This window comes from Anolis sagrei, chromosome 1 (genome assembly GCF_037176765.1).
Source record: "Anolis sagrei isolate rAnoSag1 chromosome 1, rAnoSag1.mat, whole genome shotgun sequence".
Taxonomy (NCBI): domain Eukaryota; kingdom Metazoa; phylum Chordata; class Lepidosauria; order Squamata; family Dactyloidae; genus Anolis; species Anolis sagrei.
In genome coordinates, this window is record NC_090021.1 from 41,288,365 (window position 1) to 41,309,949 (window position 21,585).

Here is a 21,585-nt window from a genome sequence, read left to right on the forward strand (position 1 = left end):
CAAGAAAAAATTGAAGAAATATATACTTAAGGAAATGGAATTGCTGAAAGAGGGGTTGAAACAAATGTTGCTTTAACAAATTGGAAGGGTACTTTTGGAGAAACAGGTCTACACAGTGTGGCAATCTGTGTATGTGTGTCGGGGGTGGGGACAGATCACAGCATCCTGCTGAAATCAAAGGATTTAATGGTTTTGGAGAATGTTATCAAGATCTTTATGTCAGGATGATCTCAGAGAGTAGAAAAATAGCAAATGGGGAGAAAAATGGAGATGTGGGACATTTTCCCCAGGGAGCTGAAGAAGAGTGCACAACAACAGAAAGGACATGGATTATGGAATGAACTAATTATCTCAAGTATTTTTGATACAATGGCTAAGATTTGGGAGAAAACCTTATGTAAGATATAAGCAGGGCCATAGCCAGAAAAAAAATTCGGGGAGGGTTGAAACTTTTTTTAGCAAATCATGAGGAGTAGTTCGATAACGCAACAACAACAATTTTAATACAGTCCAAAAGACCCTTATAGCTCCGTAAAAGGTATAAGATACAAGGTATGCAAGGTTAGTAAGGCCAAAAATAGCCAAAACTGATTAAAACACATGATGTGGGTGGAATTAACAGCAGATAAAACTGATAAAACAAGGATTAAAACTTATAACCAGCATTTAAGATAGCAATGACCTAGGTAAAAGACTACAAAGGGTAACAGGCATGTTTCATCGTGCCATAACATAAAATACTTTAAATTATATGGTTTCAAGTATATTTTATATAGACTTCATTAAATCAAATTTCTATTTTAGTTAAAGTTTCAAGTCTTAAAATAACTGAAAATGATTGCTAAATGATAATTTATAGTTACAAAAGAATACCACAACGTTTGTTAGAAACACTTGAAAACTGTGTCAATACACTTTGACAGAAATCAGGCTCTATTGATAAACTTTAGTGGACACTCAAGAGTGCAAGTCCAGTCAGTCTTTCTTGCCTCAATGTGCTTTTTGTGTATGTTTTCAAACGTTTAAGGGTTGAAAACGACCTTTCATTTGTAGCTGTTGACACTGGCAATGTTGCAGAAATCTGAAGAAGTTTCTTCAGATTCGGAAAAAACTGTCCATCACAGACAAGATAAGATATGCTTCCAGTGCATTTGATGGTTTTTCTGCAGGTGCAATCTCATAGCATGGGGATTTGGTTAACCAGTTAAAATCCATGAGTAAACCAATTTTTTTGAAAAACTGAAAATTTTCAAGGGGGGGGGGTTGAACCCCTAATCCCCCCTGCCCCCGGCTACAGGCCTGGATATAAGTATAAGGGATAAATGTAAAGGGCCAGCATCTTTTTGTTTAAAGAGATAACATGTTATTATGTCATCTGATGTGACATGTTTGATTTAGCCCAATAAATATTCATATACGGATTTTATTACGTAAATTTTAAAGAAATTGTGTTTGAAATATAACATATTTGTGTGTTTGTGTGTTTATACCTATGAAAGAATATTAACATTACTTGTATTTGCAAATGTTCCATTTCTAAGTTCTGTTGTTTCCAATGGGTATACTATATGAATAACAAAATCTGAATCCAATCATATTAATTTCTGACTTGATAGAATACAAATCCATTATAATACATTTTATATATGTTTGCAGAAAATACTCCAGCAGCATCCTATACACAACAAGAGTAAATGTTATTCCTAGAAGTCCTAACTGGCTAAAGGCTAGGCTCTATAACTTTTATTTTGGTGTGTACTTATAAACATCTGAAAGATACTGTATCACAATGTCTTGAAATATAAACTACAGTATTGCATTGGATGAAATTAATTACATATTTCATTCCGAGTGCCATTGTTAATAAATAGTCAAAACAAAAACATTCTCCTTCCATGATTTTAAAATTTACATGGTTTAATATGTAACACTGATTCCAAACCACATCACTGAGTTCTAACTATCATTTTACTGCCCAATATTTTGTTCTTAATTAAACATTTGGTTATGACCTACAAAATCTAGTTGAAGAACCCCAGAGATACCTTCTGACAAGGTTCAATGCAAGCATCACTGGGAATGTATTTCTTCTTGACAGGATTTTCAAAAGCAGGCTATGGCAGGGCATAATAAAGTGTGCCTTTGAAAGGAAAAACAAGAGCACAATACACCTACAAGTGAAGCTCTCTGAATGTAGCTATCATTTTGTTTTTGATGAACAGCAGGTTTTCTGTGCAGGAAATAACACAGAAACTACATTTCAAATCCTCTCACTTTTAAAAGCAGTGTACCAACAAGGGAACCACATAAATTCAAGGTACTGAATTATAATGCTTAATGGATTATAATTTATATAGTTAAAATACCAACCAATCAGTTAACATGAAAGTAAGCAAAGAACTCTGTTACATCAGAACAAAGGTCTATCTAGATCAGCTTTCAGTCTTCCATTTTAATATGTCACTGAGGAGCAGGTGCTAAGAAATACAAACGGTTGAAGGCCAAAGCCTTTATTTCCTGAATGTCTCTGAGTACATCAGATTAGGAGCTAATCTTTTTTTATCAAGAAATTTCAACACAGAATACTCATTTATTTCCTCATAAAACTAAGATATGTTCTAATTATACATTTTTAGTAACTGTTTTTAAGGTTATTGGAGAGAATGGAAAAAACAACATTGCCTTCAGAATTGTGTCATGTAACTTGTGGTTGACAATATCTTTGCTACATTTAAAAATATTATCTATTTAGTATCCTAGTGTAGCTTTTGTCCCTTGGCAACTGTAAAAGAAAAACAAAATAGTACACTTTTGGCTGGTTCAGATGCAATAATGTCAGCTTAATAAACTATTGCTATTAAAGCCAAGAACTAAGTTCATGGCTGTGTACAACCCTCCTGCTTCTCCCGAAGCAGACAGGCTCCAGTATTTCTATTGTGGTTTTCCTAAAAGCCAAAGGGCACACACAAGTCTATTTTCTCACTTAAATGTAATGAATGATTAATTTAAATATGGTATAACCCATTCCCCCTCCCCCCTATTATATCAAATACTGTTGCTGTGTGCCTTCAAGTCATTTCTTAACTTACAGCAACCCCAAACCTATCACAGGGGTTCTTGAAGATATTTGTTCAGAGGGGGATTGTCTTTGCTTTCTCTTGGACTGAGAAAGTGTGACTTATACAAAGTCATCCAGTAGACTTTCATGACCAAATGTAGATTTCATCATTGTTTTTCGAATCCTATATTAATGCCCAAAGCACTATAATATGCTAGCTCTCCTATCAAATACAACTACTTATATACCGAACCCAGAGAAAGAGTGAAAAGGTTTCCTTGAGAATCTTTACACAACAGATTAAACAACATTCAGCTATTTAATTACTGTATTTACCCAAATCTAATGCTCACCCGCCCCCTCCTCCTCCTTTTTTTTTTTTTTTTTTTTTTTTGGCTAAATGACCTCTCCAAATTTGGGGTCCACATTAGGTTCACACGATACAATAATTTCAAGTGCTGAGCCAAAGCCAAAGGGGAAGCTGCTTTAAGAGCTGGAAGTCCACTTTGAGGGACATCACCTCTCATTTATTTGCCATGGCTCAATGCTGTGCAATCCTGGGATTTGTAGTTTGGTGAGTCATCGGCATTCTTTGGCAGAGAAGGCTCAAGGCCTTGTCAAACCACAGCCCTCATGATTCCATATTATTGAACCAAGGCAGCAGAAGTGCATTCATTCCACAGCACAGATGCACCACAAGGTTTCCCTTTCTATTCTTTGGTGATTTAACACTTTTGTTTTTAAAGAAGGAATGCTAAGCAGGCAGCAAGTGCAATGAGCACCTTTTTTGGCCAAATTACTCAGGGCTCTTCCACACAGCCCTATATTCCACAATATCAAGGCAGAAAATCCCACATTATCTGAGACTGGACTCAGATAACCCAGTTCAAAGCAGATAATGTGGAATTTTCCGCCTTTATATTCTGGGATATAGGGCAGAGAGTGATTTTTTAACCTCCCTAGGGGAGGTGGTTGGCAGGATATAAAAATAAAGTTATTATTATTATTATTATTATTATTATTATTATTATTTGCAGCTGCACATTACATTTGCTACAAATACTTTTTTTCATTTCAGGGTTTTGGAACTTGAGGTGCACATTAGATTTTCGATGGCGCACTAGACTCAATTAATTATGGGTATTACTGCTCATAAAACAACTTGCTACCTCCAAGCTTAAAGACCTATATAAAAGAAATAGAGAGGCACTGCTTTCATTTCCTGCTAAGGGGGCTTCTCAAATGCATTTAAGTTAGCCAATACAGTATGAAGACTGCTGGATGAGATAGGTTTGGGTAGGACATAACTTGGCTACATAAATAAAACCTCAGAAATCTGCAACAAATCTGAAAAGTCATCTTATGACAGATTTCATACAGAAATTACTTTAATATTTGCTGATGAGAAAACGTGCTTAAAGATTAGAGGAATTCATCTATCATTCTGGAAATTCTTTCTCTTCAAATAGTACCACAAAGTGTTCTAAAATGCAACATAAGACAGCAAATATTTTAACTGTATACAATATATTGTATATATGTTTCATATTTATTTTATTATAAATAGACACATGATTACAGGTTGTTTCAAAATGATGGACACAACTTTAAATCAGCATATTTCACAATGGTAGCATATTACAATTACATAAAAAAATACTATTCATGGGCGGTTCTTGGTTGAAGATATGGCAATTTAAAATTGGTTCTATCTTTTTGAAGCACTCTGTATATATAACACAAATGATTTTTAAGTCAATTACTTACCAAATCCTGGAATGCCTTTGAGACTAGATTTGAGACATATTTTTTCAAGTCTGAGGTAGCTGTATCTTAGTAGGCAATTCCATAAGAACATCCAATCCATTCGTGTTCGATGGTTCATGATAATTACACTTCTTTCTCCTGGGATAAATCCATCACCCGTTATAACCACTTTTGCTCCAAACACAATCTCTAGCAAAGCCTAGGAGAAAGGATATATGATTATATGGTAACCATCCTGTAAATGGATTAAATGTAATAAATGAAAAGCATCAGCCATGCTTCAGACAAATTTACTGCCTCAGAAGAGTGACAGAGATTTGGTATAAAAACGGAATGTCCTGTACTTTATAACCAGGCCTCATTTAAGTACATTTGAGACTATTGGGAAAAACCAGGGATCTCCACAGGCTTTTAGAAGTGTGACCCTTTTGGAGATTAATTAGCATTCACACTATTTGGAATAATCATAACTTTTTGGAAAGGCATGACTTTGTTAGAGATCGCAACCTTTTGTAAAGTATGATCTTCCTGAGAAGAGTTAAAAACTCGCTTGAGATAATTTTCTCCTTAGTGGTAACCACTAGTATTCATGCAAGACCAACTGGGCTTCTCAGCTGTTAGACTAATATACCTAGTTATCTTTTTGAACTATGAGGAACAAAGATATGCCAACACACAAAATATATAGCAGATCTTCAGAAGTGTTATTTCAGCTGCCCAAAAAACATCTACTCTTCCATAAATTATATTGCTTTCAAATCATGATCTCAAGAGACCAAAAAAAAAGTAGTCTTCATTAAGTTAACATAGTTGATTTACTTACAAACTTTATGTATTTAGAATGCAGATACATTGCTTTTTGGTTTCATGTTAACTAAACAATATATCATCTGTATTTCCACTGTACTATACTGTACTATACTTGTGAGGCAAACAGACTCATACTCTAATTAACATTTCACTGCAGATTACTGACTATACCCCTACTCTGACTGACATCAACTGACTCAACTGACTTCAAACTTCTAACCGACTTCTGTACTCAAACTGACTCAAACTTCCATTAACTTTTAAGTTATTTAACTGTCTCCAACTGACTTCTGATTCAAACAAATTCTTGAATGAAATCTCACTTTGAACATTCTAAGATCAGGGTCACATGGTCTGTAGTCCCTCCCACAACCTCTAACAACATAGAGTTAAGGAAAATACACACAATATAGCAAGCAATCTCAATTATATACATAACAAATAACTAGTATAGGAGGCTTGTAGAAGGTTGCTATTTCCAACAGACATATCCCAGTTTAGTTTGTTTGTTTTGTATAGGTACAAAAAGGCAATGCACATGATGTTACACAAAATTTCTAAGAGAACAGTATTTCAACAGCTCTTAGAAGCTTGGCATAGGTTCATACTACAAAAATGAATATGAAGATTCTTTCCATAAATGCATTTTAAAATAAATAAATAAAGTGGTGACATGTTGCCTATCCATACAGGACCAAATGATTATTATAGAGAATTGCGAAGCAAAGAAGATCAGAGTAGGCATTCTCTGGTATAAATGACACAAAACCAAATCAAGACATTTTGCTACAACAAAAAGTACCAGGAAAAAAATTAATTCGAAGTGGTTACCTTTATCCTCTAAGATAGTGAACATCTAAATCCTTCTTTTCATTGTTATTTGTACTGAAAGCACTGTTTCCCCAGCCAACATAAAGCAAAATCTGCAAGTGTATGAAGTGAAACTTTCACCCTTATAAACCTTTTGGAAGAGTCTTGTAAAATTCATGAAGCATCATTCACTTTATGCTTTTCACTAGCACTGACCTTTCTCTTCCAAGGACTTACTGTTAGATCTTTTGAGAAAATTCATTAAAATTGCTATGTAAATGAATGGTGCCAAGGCCCTAGGATATTTAGAAGATTAACGTGATCCAAAAGCAAACGACTTTCTATCAGCCTAAGTGACCAAAGGGCTATTATGATAAGAGGAGGTAACCATGCATACATCATCCTAACCCTCCTGGAGAAAAATGAGGAGGCTAGGATTGTAATATAAATAATAGGTGTATGTTAAAAATGTAGAAAAATGAAGAAAAAGAGAACCAACCTTGTTCTGTCAAACAATGAAAACATACAGGAAATCTGTAAACCATGTTCCCCATAAATTATCCAATAGCGAAAGTGAACTTTTTCATTGCATTCTAAACCACAATATGCAGGAATATAAAACAGCATTATAATTAGGAGAGACAAAGAAGAAGGAAAGAAGTCAGACTCTACTTCCTCCAATCACCTGCAATGTCACTTATCTCTATGAAGGGCTTTTAGTTCCCTGTGTAAAAGAAACGACGGTATATAAAAAGCATAAAGCATTAATGAATGGATGACTCAGCTAACTGCAGTACAGGCATGTTGTTACTGATCAAAGTGAAGAGCTGGTCATCTAGCTATTCTGAAAGTTCCATTGTATTTCAGTTACCGCTGACTTGTAAGGAAAACTGCTACACTTAAAACTTCCTTTAAACCTTTACCGTACAACAACTATTTTGAAAATATATATTGCATGTTCAATATCTTTTCCACATTTCCATCCATGATATTTCTAAAAGCTAATTCCATATATGGCAAAGTAGTGGGTTTCACTGTTTGACAAGCAACTGCATTTTAATGTAAAAACAAACAAACAAATTTTCTGATAAATATACAAGTGACTTACTACTGGAAGTGTAAGCCAGGTTGCCACAACACGATCAGTGATCCAACGATACCAAGCTGGGGAGACGAACATCAATGGCAGGAAGGGAGCAAGCATGAAAATGCTTCCAAAAAAACTTCCCAAGAACAGTGCAAGTACAAAGTAAATCCCTTTCCATGACACCATGGCTCTGAAAGACAAAGACAAAGAAACAAGTGTTTCAATGAGCAATTTCATACTGACTTCTTCCAGGACTGGATATCATTGGGGTTTTCCATTTGTGGTGTTCTATTTTTGTGGTATACTTAAATAACTGTAACACGGTGGTGCCCATTCCACCTGCTCTCAGTTAGCAATGATTTGTACGTACATGCATGGTAATTATAAAGATACTGAAAATGAAACTGACACCAATAACACTTTCCTGGTCAGGAACTTTGTAAGAAGGGAACAATTCTATGAAATTAAGGCAAAACAGTAAAAACTATTATTACAATTATTACTTTATTTATATTCTACCTCCCCGCACCCAATCCTGGTAAGTTGAAATAACCACATCATATAGAAGTTAAAACAGAAATCAACAGAATTAAAAGCAATTAAAAGTTTGCCTATTAAAAAGAAAATATATACATCAATTATTAAAATAGGTTTTCCCAATTAAAACATTTCTGTTCCATCACCATACACTAGTCTATACAGATAAATGTTTAAACTAACAGGCAAATATAGCATTTTCCTGCTTACTTCATATTAGCTTGTTTCCACCGAGTAACATTTTAAATCAATGAATACCCAATGAAAAATCTTGGCAGGTGCAACAAAGGACAGAATTAGGTTTACATCCAAACTGATGAATTAATACAGTTTGACACCATTTCACCTGTCATAGCTCAATGCTATGGGGTCCCAGGAGCTGAGGCTTGACAAGGTCTATACCCTTCACTGAAAAAGTGTGTCAGTACCTCATCAAACTACAACTCCCACAATTCCATAACACTGAGTCATGTGAGTTAAAGTAAAAGTGCATTAATTCTGTAATATAGATGCACCCTAGGACATTTTTCACTTCCCCATAATCCCAGCATATTCTTCCATTGACAAAGAAACATTACATCTTAGTAGGCTCTCTGATATCATTAATCATATCTGAAAACACTAATTTTACAAAGTAGAATCCAGAAGAGGCATGGGCAAACTTTTTAACATAGGGGCCATATTGTGGGCTAGGCTGGGCAGGGACAGGCCAAAGGTTGCCACGGGGTGGGGGGCAGAGGCCTGGGAGTTGTTCGCGCATGAGGGGGTGGGGTCACAAGGACAAGTTTCCCCTCAGAAAGCCACTTTGGGAAAATGCACTGGCAGGACCAATGAATGTTGGGGTACTTTCCCAAAGTGCACGCCTTCAGGAGGCGGCCCACACTCCCTAGGGCTTTCCTTCCCTTCCCTCTTGCTCTTCTCCGGGCAGCAGCGTGGGTTGCCTCCTGAAGGCATGCTTCTCAGGGAGGTACTTCAACATTCCCTAGCTGGGCAAGTGCACCTTCCTGAAGCAGATTTCCGAGGAGGACTTTGCCCTTGAAGAAGGTGGCAGCAGAGGAGGAAGAGGAATTGGAGGAGCACCCGCCCTCCTCATCACTGAGGGTGGAGGCCCAGAAGTAGGGAAGAGCAACTGCTTAGTCCTGTGGTATGGGGGCCAAGATGCAGGCCACAAAGGGGCTCTCCCCGAGGCTGGTGCTAAAGCCGCATGGGCTTGAGATTGCCCATACTTTCCCCTATTTAGGATAAAATTGCCTCTGCAAAGTGTAGGACTTTGCACAGCTCTTTTTGTTCGCTATTCTGCACAGCCCTCTAAAAGGCTGGTTAAAGAATACATACAAAAATGCACACAAAACAGACAGGAAATCTGTGCTTTTTTAATTTCTGAGGGGGAAAATAGCAGAGAAAAAACAATACATTACACTAAGCCATCAGAATTCATGTATTTTCTAGTTTCCCTAAACATATTCAAACCATGGCTCTCTCCAATGTTACTTATACAAATTGAATGAGATGTAAACACAAGTAGAACAGAGAAACAGACACATTATCTGTCTCACGTAGTGTGTACAACATATTCAATGTGTCAAAGAATCATGGCTCTGTGTCTATAAATATCACAGCACAAAAAGGGGAAATATGTGGTTTATTTTTTAAAAGCCACTTCTTCAAAAAAGAGGGTCTTCTTTTCACATACCTCATCTGAAAAGCCTCACAAATTATACAAAAATTCATTGTCCTGCGTAATTTGAATTTGTGGAGCAGATTACCATAAATTCAACCAGAATAACAGTCCAGTTCACTTGTTACAGTAGACCAGCTTTATGTGCTTAATCCTCTGACTCACGATCTTCCTGTCTTTCAACTATTCATTCTATGCCGTTACCCTTTATGTTTAAGATGGGAGATATACAAACAGAGTAATCTACAGTTTGTTAAAAGAAGTGAGGATCATTAATGATGATGCTGATTATGGATGAATGTAGGTAAAGAGAACCTGTAAGACTGAGGCTTTTGCACACAAAACGAAGCCATGGTTTGTCATTACATATTACTGAAGCCACTAAGAATCAGATCAAACCATGACCTACACCAGTTTGTGCTTCGAGGTGTACAATTCCCAAATCATATTTTAGAGCTGTTTGTCTCCTTTTATTTTCCATCTACATATCATCTTGCTTCATACTTTCTTAAGCACAGCAAATTCCATTTCCATAGAGCTTCAGTTTTCTGAAACAGAGCAACATCTATTAGCATGGCCTATCCAAAGTTCATGAATTCAAATATAGCAGCAATGGAGAGCAATAGTAGTTTAAAAAAACAGTGATCAAATTAGAAGTTGTTTTCCTGGCTTAGCAAATGTTTGCAAATCATGGACTGTGACCAGATATATGTTAAGCACACATGAAAAAATAGCATGGCTTGTCATAAGTTATTTAATTACATTGGAAAATAAAGATTTTTTTCTTAAATTTGATAGTTTTCTTTTCCTATGACATAAATAAATCTTCAGAGTTTCTAAAGTACCAAATAAAAGCTTTATTCCAAAGTAATTTTCCACGTACAAGGAAAGATGAAGAAAGAAGATAAAGAATTAAGCTACAATTCAAACTGGAGGCTGGAAATTTTAAGAGATTCAATACTACTTCAGCAAAAAAATAGATTTCCCATCTATTGTGTGGCGGAACTCCAAGTTATTGGTTTATTGTACACTCACATTTTCCTGTTACCATAGCAAGAGAAAAAAACATTTTCTGTTTCCAGGTAACAAGGAACAGTAAATCCTAAAATATTTTGTTTTATTTGTCAGTTAATTTGGCTAAGAATAGAACACTACTTTCCAAAACAGTTGCTTTTCTCCCACAAAGTTTATTTTTATAATAAACATACAATACACACAAAAATATACAAAGTAATTTCTAAGCCCAACCTCACAAAGGGAACAAAGTTACAATAGTCTACATAAAAATCAAAATACATGTAGAAATGCTTACCTTTTCTAAATTATTTATTGATTACACCTTTATAAAAACAATGACACCAGGTCTTCGGATCTTTCCATATTGCTTCAGCTCACATACTCAGCTCTGAGCTTGCTAAACCACACATTAGCAGTAATAGAAGACAAAATTGACCACACACTCTAACCTAGGTATGGGCAAACTTCGGCCTTCCAGGAGTTTTGGAGTTCAACTCCCAAAATTCCTTATAGCCAGTAAGCTGGCTGGGATTTCTGTGAGTTGAAGTCCAAAACTCCTGGAGGACCAAAGTTTGTCCGTGCCTGCTCTAACCTTATTCTTCCTGTGCCTTACTGCCTGGTTAAATTAAACTAAATAGATATTTTCTAAAGTTTTTCCCCCTTTCCTGTAATATTGGAATCTAGGATCATCCAATGAAGGAAACAAAGGAAAATGCAACACAAATATAGTGTACTACACCAAAAATGTTTATGTAAACTATGGAACATATTTGTATTATACATTATCCCTAATATCAACAGTAACATGATTCCGTTTAACAGTAAGAACCAAAAATGAGCAAGAATGGACCACTGACTTTAGATTCTATTTGGATGCTATCAATAGCCATCTTAATGTAAACTTTCCCTACAGAGCTCTCTCTAAGATATGTACAGTGATATCTTGATTAAGAGTTTAATTTGTTCCGTGATCAAGCTCTTAACTCAAAATGCTGTTACCTCAAAGCAAATTTGCCCCTTTGAAATGCACTGAAATGCTGTTAATCCATTCTGGGATACCAACCCCCCCCCCCTCTCATTTTTATATATTTTTAAATAAAAATGTACTTTATAAATAACAAATAATATATAAATGCACATTAATATGGAACAATAAAAAAGAAATATCAACTTTAAAATGGTAGAAGCACAAAATTGTGGCACAAGGAAGTACATTCGAGGTAACAAAATGTGTGTTGTCCAGTGTAAGAGCAAAACAAAACCTGCATATTCATATGGAACAATAAAAAAGAAAGATCAACTTTAAAACAGGAGAAGCACAAAGTTGTGAAAAGGAAGCGCAAAGTGAAGAGGCAGAAGCATCACTTTCTTCATACTGTACTGATTCCAGCCTCCCTCCCTCTCTTCATGAAGTCAAGCATACTAAGATTAAAACTACAAAATGAACTAACTCAAGTTCCTCATAGCAGACAAGAGCAAAGCAGACAGCAATCTCCAAAATCAGACAACAGCACAAGGATGCTCCCTTGAATAATAATAATAATAATAATAATTAAAAAAAAACTTTATTTGTACCCCGCTACCATCTCCTCAAGGGACTCGGTGTGGCTTGATGCCCTAAAGGCCTGTACAGTGTTCCCTTGCTATTTCATAGTTCACTCATTGTGGACTTGCTGTTTCACGTTTTTTTCCTCCCCCCCCCCCCCCGGGAGCCATGGGGGGGGGGAGGGGAGAAGAAGAGGAAAGAGGAGGAGGAAGAAGAGGAGGGGAGGGGGAGCCAGGCGCTGGACCTTACCCTGGGGATTGTCTCCAGACTCATTGACAGTGGCCTCCTCCTCCTCGCTGCCTCCCCGCTCCTTCCTCGGAGGCCTCAGCCCAGCCTGGCAGTGCCATCAACAGTGCCCAAGGGGCCTCTGAGGCCGGGACCAGTGGGGGCAGTGAGGAGGAGGAGGCTGGCACTGAGTGGGCAGAGTGTCCCTACTTCACAGATTTTTACGTATCGCAGGTGGTCCTGGAATGGACCACCCAGGATAAGTGAGGGAACACTGTACTCTGGCACTAATGCTCTCTCTGGCGCTACCACTTAACTAAAAATGCTACTCTGATGTCAAAATGAAGGCTGAGCGACAGGTCTTAAATCAAAATGCTCTTAAGTTGAGACACTCTTAAGTAGAGCTTCCACTGTATTTGATCCACCATTGCTCTAATGTTCAATTTGATGTTGCATCCCAGGTTACAAAAATAAAACATTTACTGATAAAAAAACAAGCTTTTATAAGGCTTGCTAAACAGGCTGTGTGGCAAGTTGGCCCACTTCCATTAAGAGAGGAACTGCATTAGTTCTGACATTCATGTCGAAAGTTTGCGTAATGTAAGCACAGTTTTAAGACTCTTCAAACAAAAACAGGAAACTAGTCAAGATACTCACAATAGTTCTTTTATCACAGTCTCTTTACCAAAATATTCAAAGGCATCTCCTCCCAGTCTTTCCAGTCTTTCTCCTCCCCTTCCTTCTCAGAGTCTTCCTAATTTTCCCTCTCCCATCTTTCACACCCACCTCCCACACAATGACCTCCAGTGTGATTCTATGGTGGAAGTTGATCTCAGCCCCCTTCCACACACCTGTATAAAATCCACATTCAACTGGATTATATGGCAGTGTAGACTCTGATAACTCAATTCAAAGCAGATATTGTGGATTATCTGCCTTAATATTCTGGGTTATATGGCTGTGTGGAAGGGCCCACAGTCATGCTGGAAACCTAGAGATTCTGAGAGAGGCATTCTCTCAGGTAAAAAAACCAATTTTTACTCAACTTTTCCCATATTTATAGGGGTTGGTCCTGCACCCCGAACTCCAGCAAATATGGAGGGTTGACACTAAACTTAAATCTATGAGTGCTTGTGCTACAACTTTCTTATCTCAATCACTTAGAGATGCTACTAGATAACACTATATATTTAGTTACTGAATTTTGGAAGAACAGGACTGAATACTTGGTTGAGAACAAACTTTTGAAGATACAAAGTATGCACATAAGCATACAGAGCATCCTAAAATCACAACTAGTTTAATAATACAATTTCCACAACTTGAATTCATACTTTCAAGTCAAGGTGTTATGGCAGGCCTATCTAATGTTCCTGGAGATTGAGACAGCAATGTTTTGAAGAAACAAGCATTTTATATTTTCAAGAATTACATAAAAAGTGATCGAAGAAAAGAGCCAAAATGATACAAAAAATTATTGTTGATTTAAATAAATAAGCAATTTATATATATATCACCTGCAATTACTAAATCAAGATTTTTCTCAACAATGTGAAACCAACAAGTTGCCATTATCTTCCATTCTGTAAGAATACATTTGAGACCTTACTTGGTCCACTTTCAGAAGCAAGTAGATTTAGTTAATTTTAGAGCACCTGGAGTTAAATGCATAAGAAAAACAATGAGCTTAGCTTAAGGTACCTGCCCAAGCTAAGAATCTGAGTTCACCAAACTTAACTATGGGGTTTTGTTAGTCCTATTACTACTTACATATATTTGCAAGGATTTGCCAACATTTCTCCAATTTGAGATTTTCACATTGTTAAATGACCATGTCAATTCCAATCTATTCATTACAAAATTATTGATCATTATTCAAACTGTAGGGTGAGAATTTTTTGAATGGTTCCTCAATATGAGTTCCAAAGTGGAAAAAGTTTTTGACCAATATTTCTTGCTTCAAAAAACCCCTTGAAATCCATGGGTTCATCATAGGTCAATTGGTTACTTGAAGGCACACAGAGAGAGATTACTGTGCTAGCCAACTGACAGAAAACAGCTTAATGTTATGGAATTCAGGGAGTTGGAGTTATAGTTTCACAAGGTGTTTAGCCTTCTCTACCAAATCTCTACATAAATCTAGCCAAGAAATCCCTATAATAAATTGCCATATGTCAGATAAACTTGGAGTCCATCTATACTATAGATTAATGTAATTTGCAATCATTTTAATTACTATGGCTTAATGCTAATAACAAAGTCTTGAACCTCTTCATCCAGAGACTGCTGGTGTTTCACCAAACTATAACTTCAATGATTCCATCACAATTTTTTTTGGTCGTGTCAGGAGCGACCTGAGAAACTGCAAGTTGCTTCTGATGTGAGAGAATTGGCCGTCTGCAAGGAAGTTGCCCAGGGGATGCCTGAATGATTTTTTGATGCTTTATCATCCTTGTGGGAGGCTTCTCTCATGTCCCCGCATGAGGAGCTGGGGCTGATAGAGGGAGCTCATCCACCTCTCCCCGGATTCAAACCTGCAACCTGTTGGTCTTCAGTCCTGCCGGCACAGGGGTTTAACCCACTGCGCCACCGGGGGCTCCTCCATCACTGAGTTATGGTGGTTAAAGTGGGGAGAGTGGTTTTTGAATTCCCTCCCCAAAGAAATTAGATCAGCCCTCTCCCTCCTGGCCTTCAGAAGGCAAGTGAAAACCTGGCTTTACAATCAAGCCTTTGGAGAGTAACTGTAGTGCAATAATAGATACATGAATATGTGTGATGATTACTGGAATGGCCCCGGATTACGATTGTGGATGGTGTGATTTTAATAGTGAATGCAATGTTTTTAAATGTTTTAATGTGAATTAATTTACAATTTTTAACTTACATGTTTATTTTAATTGTATGTTCTTTCAAGGCATTAAATAGTTGCCTATACGTAAAGCCACCTTGAGTCCCTTTCAGGGCTGAGAAAAGCGGAATATGAATAGGGTAAATAAACGAATCAATAAATAAATAGGTAATAGCTGTTTTGTATACTGTACCACCACAACAGGTTTGAATGATGAAGAGATCAAATAAGAACTTCGATGAAATAAGTAATCAAAAACATTTACATAAAATTATTCAGTTGGAAGGTCCTCTAGGCCACTGCTTCTTAAACTGTGGGTCTCAACCACAAAAGGGGTCCAATTAGCTCAATGTCGGGGTCATGAAAAAATTGGCGACAGTAAGTTTTTGAAGTCATGCATTAACAAAAATCTGTCAGCAATAACATGCAGTATTTATAGAGGACTCTGCAGAAAATGCTTCAGCTGAACTCCAGAAAAAGGAAAAAATGTCCTTTTAGCAAACCTTGCAAATGTTGATTTAGTAAATGTCTGATTTTTTAACCTGTTTTATATATTTATATAACTAGAGTCACATAAAAACTTCCCAGGTGGAAAGGGATTGCAAGTGAATTTTTTTAAAAGAAGGCTTGTTCTAGGCCAATATTATACCAAGCGGGAATACACATCTAAGTACTGTTATGGTCAGCCAAACACGTTTAAAGACCTCCAAAGAAGAAAAATTCACCAGTCTCCAAAGCAGAATGTTCCACCATTGAACAGTTTTACCAAGGCTGTTATATTACAACTGCCTTCTATGCCTGTCTGTTTTTGAAACAGAGCAAAAAAAAAATTGCTGTCAAACAGAGCTGATGCTTCCAGTAAAGTATGAACTAAGATTCTAAATTATATCCAGTGGGTTGTGAGCTGATCCAATGGAGAAGGGTTAGAAATAAAAACAAAAACAAAACATGAGCCAAGACAGTGGTTGGACAAAGATGGCAAGTCCACAGTGGTTAGCTCATTTCAGGTAAGACAGTTGAGATTTACACACATCATGAGATCATTCATAAACCAGGCGCCAACTACATAGCAGTACCTAAAATGAGAACCACACACAACCGAAACTCAAAGAGATGTTATGTGGTTTCTGGGCTGTATGGCCATGTTCTAACAGCATTTTCTCCTGATGTTTTGCCTGCACCTGTGCGTAGCATCTTCAGAGGCTATGGCCATACAGAATAGAAACCATACAATATCTCAGTGATTCTGGACATGAAAGCCTTCGACAATACATGGAACTCAAAGAATCTACTACTAACATGTAACATATCTAATTTTAATCTTTATTATAAGCTATGCCATAAATGACATATCTTCCTATAGGCATCAACACACCTTATTTGTCCCAGATAATTTACACGATTCTATGGAGACCTTTGCACAAATGTTGGGCATATGCACAATTAAAACTTGTGTACCACCTGCAGCCGTTCCTTAAGAAGCAAGATCTGGCCACAGTGGCACATGCCCCACTTACATCCTGTCTAGATAACTGTAACATGCTCTATGTGAGGTTCACTTCGAAGAATACTCAGAATCTTCAGCTGGTCCAAAGAGCTGCAGCCAGGTTGCTAACTGGGCTGCCTATAGGGAGTGGACCACCCTCCTGTTGCAGCAGCTCCACTGGCTGATGGTTTGTTTCTAGGCACATGTCAAAGTGCCAGTTATGACCTTTAAAGCCCTGAATAACTCAGGTCCAGGCTATTTGGCTGACTGCATATCCTTGTATGAACATGCCTGGGATCAGAGATCTTCAGTAGAGGCCCTTTTCTTGGTCCCACTTCCATCTCAAGCCCAGTTGGATGAAACGGGAGGGAGGGCCTTTCCGGTGGCTGCTCCTTGACTCTGGAACTCTTTGCCCAGGTTTCAACAAAGTAAGTTTCAACAAAAATAAGGACCTGATGAAGAACATTTAAAAGGAGCACTTTCTCTGGAGTACACAAGAGTTAAACAGTACCTATATACTTGTGTGAGAGAAAGATTTAGGTAAAATATATCAATTCCTCCCTCATTCCAATCCTTCGCCAGCCTTTCCTCAGCAGTTCTCAAACTCTTCACTCAGGGAAAAAAGAAAATTATATGAAGGCGGTTCCAGTTTAGAGTGAGAGTCCTTAGGGAAAAGTCTAAAGAAATGATCTCCCTGTCTCATTCATACTGTGTTAAGAATGTCAGAGATGATTTTAGGCTTGTATTAGTTTGGAGCAACAGATACCTTCCTCCAGAGATTAACAAACAAAAGGACCAGATTAGCTGTACAGAATGGACGCCCCCATCTTGAATCCCAAAACACTATGAAATTATCCACACAGGTGGCTGACACTGGAACACCTTTGCTTTCTGATGGTTTAATGTACACAAAGTTTCATGTACAATACTGAATTAATGCACAAAAATTGAATCCAATTTTACCACCTTTTATAGCTTGTATTACTTTTTATGGCTTTTATGTTTTGTTTTATGAATGGCTTATGTTACGATGATGTTTTAACAATGTTATAAGTCGCCTTTGGTCCAAATGGAGAAAGGAAATTTATTTATTTTGGGTAAAAATGCCTGAAATAAATACTTTTAAAAATACTGCACCACTGTATATGGGGCAAAGTACCACACAGTCAAGAGGAACTGGCCATATTGTAAAATAATGACAAAAGTGTCGCAAATCAATACTTACGTGAGTAGAGAACCCCTATATTGTTTCAATTCATTTATTCCTTATTACCTTAAGGATACGTGTATAAAATGTATACAAAACAAATTCCATATCTAAACTTGTGTCCTTTCTCCAAGAGATCTCATTATATTCCCAAATACAAATAAAAGAATCACAGAGTTGTAAGATACTGCATGGGCAGTAAACCATACTATATTTTTAATACATTTTAGTTTCTCATGGATTTTTTATTATATTGGTAAATGAGCGTAATGTGATATAATACGTTTATTTAAATCTCCACTTTTTGGTGATTTTAGATTAGTCATTACAAGCTCATATTCTGCAAGTTGCTTCTGGCAGAAGTGACCTGGGAATCACAACCAGATACAGTGTAGACATCTGCCCTTGCGCTTTACTATTCTGCTGCTAAGTATGCATGCCCAGTGTAGAACACATCTTATCATGTTAAAACAGTGAATGTGGCTCTTAATGAGATATGCCGCATTATCACAGGATATCTATGCCCTACACCTACAACAGTGGACAAATTACACTGTTTAGTCGGCACCACCTGACATCCGCAAGGAAGTAGCAGCCAATAATGAAAGAACCAAGGCAGCGACATCTCCGGCCCATTCCCTGTTTGGATATCAGCCAGCATGCCAACGCCTTATATAAAAAAATAGTTTTCTAAGATCTACAGAGATACTCACAGAAACACCTCAGCAAGCAAGAGTCCAAACGTGGCAAGCTAAAACTTGGAACCTCAAGCCATGATAGCCATGATAGCAAATGAGAGACTCCCCCCTGGGCACACAGAAGACTGGGCGACTTGAAGAGTGCTAAACAGATGTGCTCTGGCACCATGAGATGCAGAGCCAACCTTAAGAAATGGGTCCACAAAGTGGAGTCCACGACATGTGAGTGTGGAGACGGGCAAACCATAGACCACCTATTACAATGCAGTCTGAGCCCTGCCACATGCACAATGGAGGCACTCCAAGTGGCCAGCTACTGGTCAAATAACATTTTCTATAATGCCCAGTTTTAAAACTTTGTTTGTGTTTTTAAATACAGTACAACTATACCTGGTTAACTTCTGATACAATAAATAAAATATAAATAAACGTATATTGATGTTGTTTTATTTATTGTGTTGACCGATTTCTGGTTTTGTCTGTTTTATTATGGCATTACATGTTTGCCACTTCTGATGGAAACCATCCTGAGTCCACTTGGGGAGATAGGACAAGTTACAAATAACATCTTATTGGGTTGTTGTAGGTTTCTCCAGGCTATATGGCCATGTTCTAGAGGCATTTTCCCCTCACTACCTCTGAGGATGCTTGCCATAGATGCAGGCGAAACGTCAGGAGAAAATGCCTCTAGAACATGGTCATATAGCCTGGAAAAACCTACAACAACCCAGTGATTCCGGCCATGAAATCCTTCGACAATACATTGAACATCTATTATAATAATAAGGAGCCCCCGGTGGCGCAGTGGGTTAAAGCGCTGAGCTACTGAGCTTGTTGTCCGAAAGGTTGCAGTTTCGAATCCGGAGAGCGGCGTGAGCTTCCGCTGTCAGCCCCAACTTCTGCCAACCTAGCAGTTTGAAAACATGCAAATGTGAGTAGATCAATAGGTACCACTCTGGCAGGAAGGTAATGGCACTCCATACAGTGATGACCTTGGAGGTGTCTACGGACAGCGCTGGCTCTTCGGCTTAGAAATGGTGATGAGCACCACACCCTAGAGTCGGACACGACTGGACTTCATGTTAGGGGGAAACCTTTACCTTTACCTATTGTTATAATATTATTATTATCCAGTCCAATCATCTGCCATGCGGAAAAGGCACAATCAAGCACATCTGACTAATTGTGTAAAAGGATGTTGGCCAGTCTGATTTTACATAAAGAGCCCATCATGTAGGGCAGGGGTCCTCAAACTAAGGCCCGGGGGCTGGATGCGGCCCTCCAAGGTCATTTACCCGGCCCTCGCTCAGGGTCAACCTAAGTCTGAAACGACTTGAAAGCACACAACAACAACAACAATCCTATCTCATCAGCCAAAAGCAGGCCCACATTTCCCACTGAAATACTAATAAGTTTATATTTGTTAACATTGTTCCTCATTTTAATTATTTTATTGTTTTAAGTGTTTTTTACACTACAAATAAGATGTGTGCAGCGTGCACAGGAATTCATGTTTTATTTTTCAAATTATAATCCGGCCCTCCAACAGTTTGAGGGACTGTGACCTGACCCTCTGCTTAAAAAGTTTGTGGACCCCTGATGTAGGGCCTTCGTACTGCCAAGGGCAACATGGAACGCCCAAGAATAATAGACCAGAAATACTTTCTCAACAGCAACTCTTAACAAGTACAACAAGCTGCTTTGGTTTCCCGTGGCTGGCATTACTACAGCAGGTTTGGCAACAGTGGCATCTCCTTCTTTCCAGATGACCATCCAGCCTCTGTATAAAAGCCCTCAAAGAAGGAGAGACAGAGTTCCACTGCTAAACAGCTCTAACGGTCAGGAAATTCTTCAAGTGGAATTTGAACCTATTGCTCCAAGTCCTAGTCTCCAGGGCAACAGGAAACGAGACATTTTTCAAAAAATCAGAAATACAAGACAGTTCTACACCCAAGCATTTCATACACTCAGCCTGCACTTGTTATCTATTTAAAAACGTAAACAAACCACTTGTTCACCCATTTCTGGGGACGAGAAGCACCGTTCAAGGCAGTATTTAGGAGAACGCAGGGAGATGTGCAGCAAAAGCCCAGGCCAAGGGTAAGCGAGCCTACCTTCTTGTCCTTGTGTTATTTCAGGTCACGTTGTGGACATGTTTAGAGGCGTTTCCCTCGGAGGGAGGCGAGAGGCCTGTTCCCCAGGCTGCTGGGAAGTTGGGCGGCCCTGAGGCGGGCGGAGAGCGGAGGCTGGCACTCCGGGGAAGCTCCTCTGGTGTTGCCTGAAACATGAGGGACTGAGGAAAGGAAAAGGGGCTCATAAGGGGACGCGGCAGGCCAGGACGGGGCCCTTCCCGGCCCAGTATTCCGTGAGCCGGTGGGGTCGAGGGGAGCGGGCGCCAACCGCGCTCATATCAGTCCTGCGGGTGGGGAGAAGGCGGTTCCCACGGACGCACCCCACACGGGGGTCGGCCAGCTTCAAGGAGCGGCTCCCGAGGCCACCGCTTGCTCCCTCACAACCTCAACCTCTCATCTCGCGATGGGCGCTTCCTTGCCTCGTGAAAGGCGCAGGATACAGAGAGAGATCCCGCGAGGTTCCGTTTCTCGCGAGAGATGGGGCATTCGCGAGACTCAGGTAACGGTTAGAGGCCTGCCAAGAGGATTGTGTTCCTGAACCTGGCAGGACGGCATTTGGCAGGGAAATCAGTGTATTGGTGAGGCTTATCGTAACACAGGAAAAACAATATTTCCTTGTGTTGTACATCTCTCAAAATAAGAAATGTACACTACTATTTTACAGGCAATACAAGCAGAG

General features: G+C 38.5%; 1 protein-coding gene across 2 annotated transcripts in view; it reads right to left on the reverse strand.

Moving 5' to 3' along the window:
* The window catches only part of LCLAT1 (lysocardiolipin acyltransferase 1), a 70,275-nt gene extending 48,935 nt beyond the window's left edge, over window positions 1–21,340 (reverse strand). Inside the window, exons 1-4 of one of the 2 annotated variants that reach the window (XM_060754140.2) lie at window positions 20,889–21,340; window positions 10,157–10,295; window positions 7,554–7,722; window positions 4,826–5,024 (exon numbers count right to left, since the gene is read on the reverse strand). In XM_060754140.2, the coding sequence (XP_060610123.2) occupies window positions 4,826–5,024; window positions 7,554–7,722; window positions 10,157–10,194 (406 nt within the window). In that variant the 5' untranslated portion in view covers window positions 10,195–10,295; window positions 20,889–21,340. The remainder of the gene's footprint in view (window positions 1–4,825; window positions 5,025–7,553; window positions 7,723–10,156; window positions 10,296–20,888) is intronic. The other variant, XM_060754141.2, reaches the window with a different exon arrangement.
* Window positions 21,341–21,585: the final 245 nt, after the last annotated feature.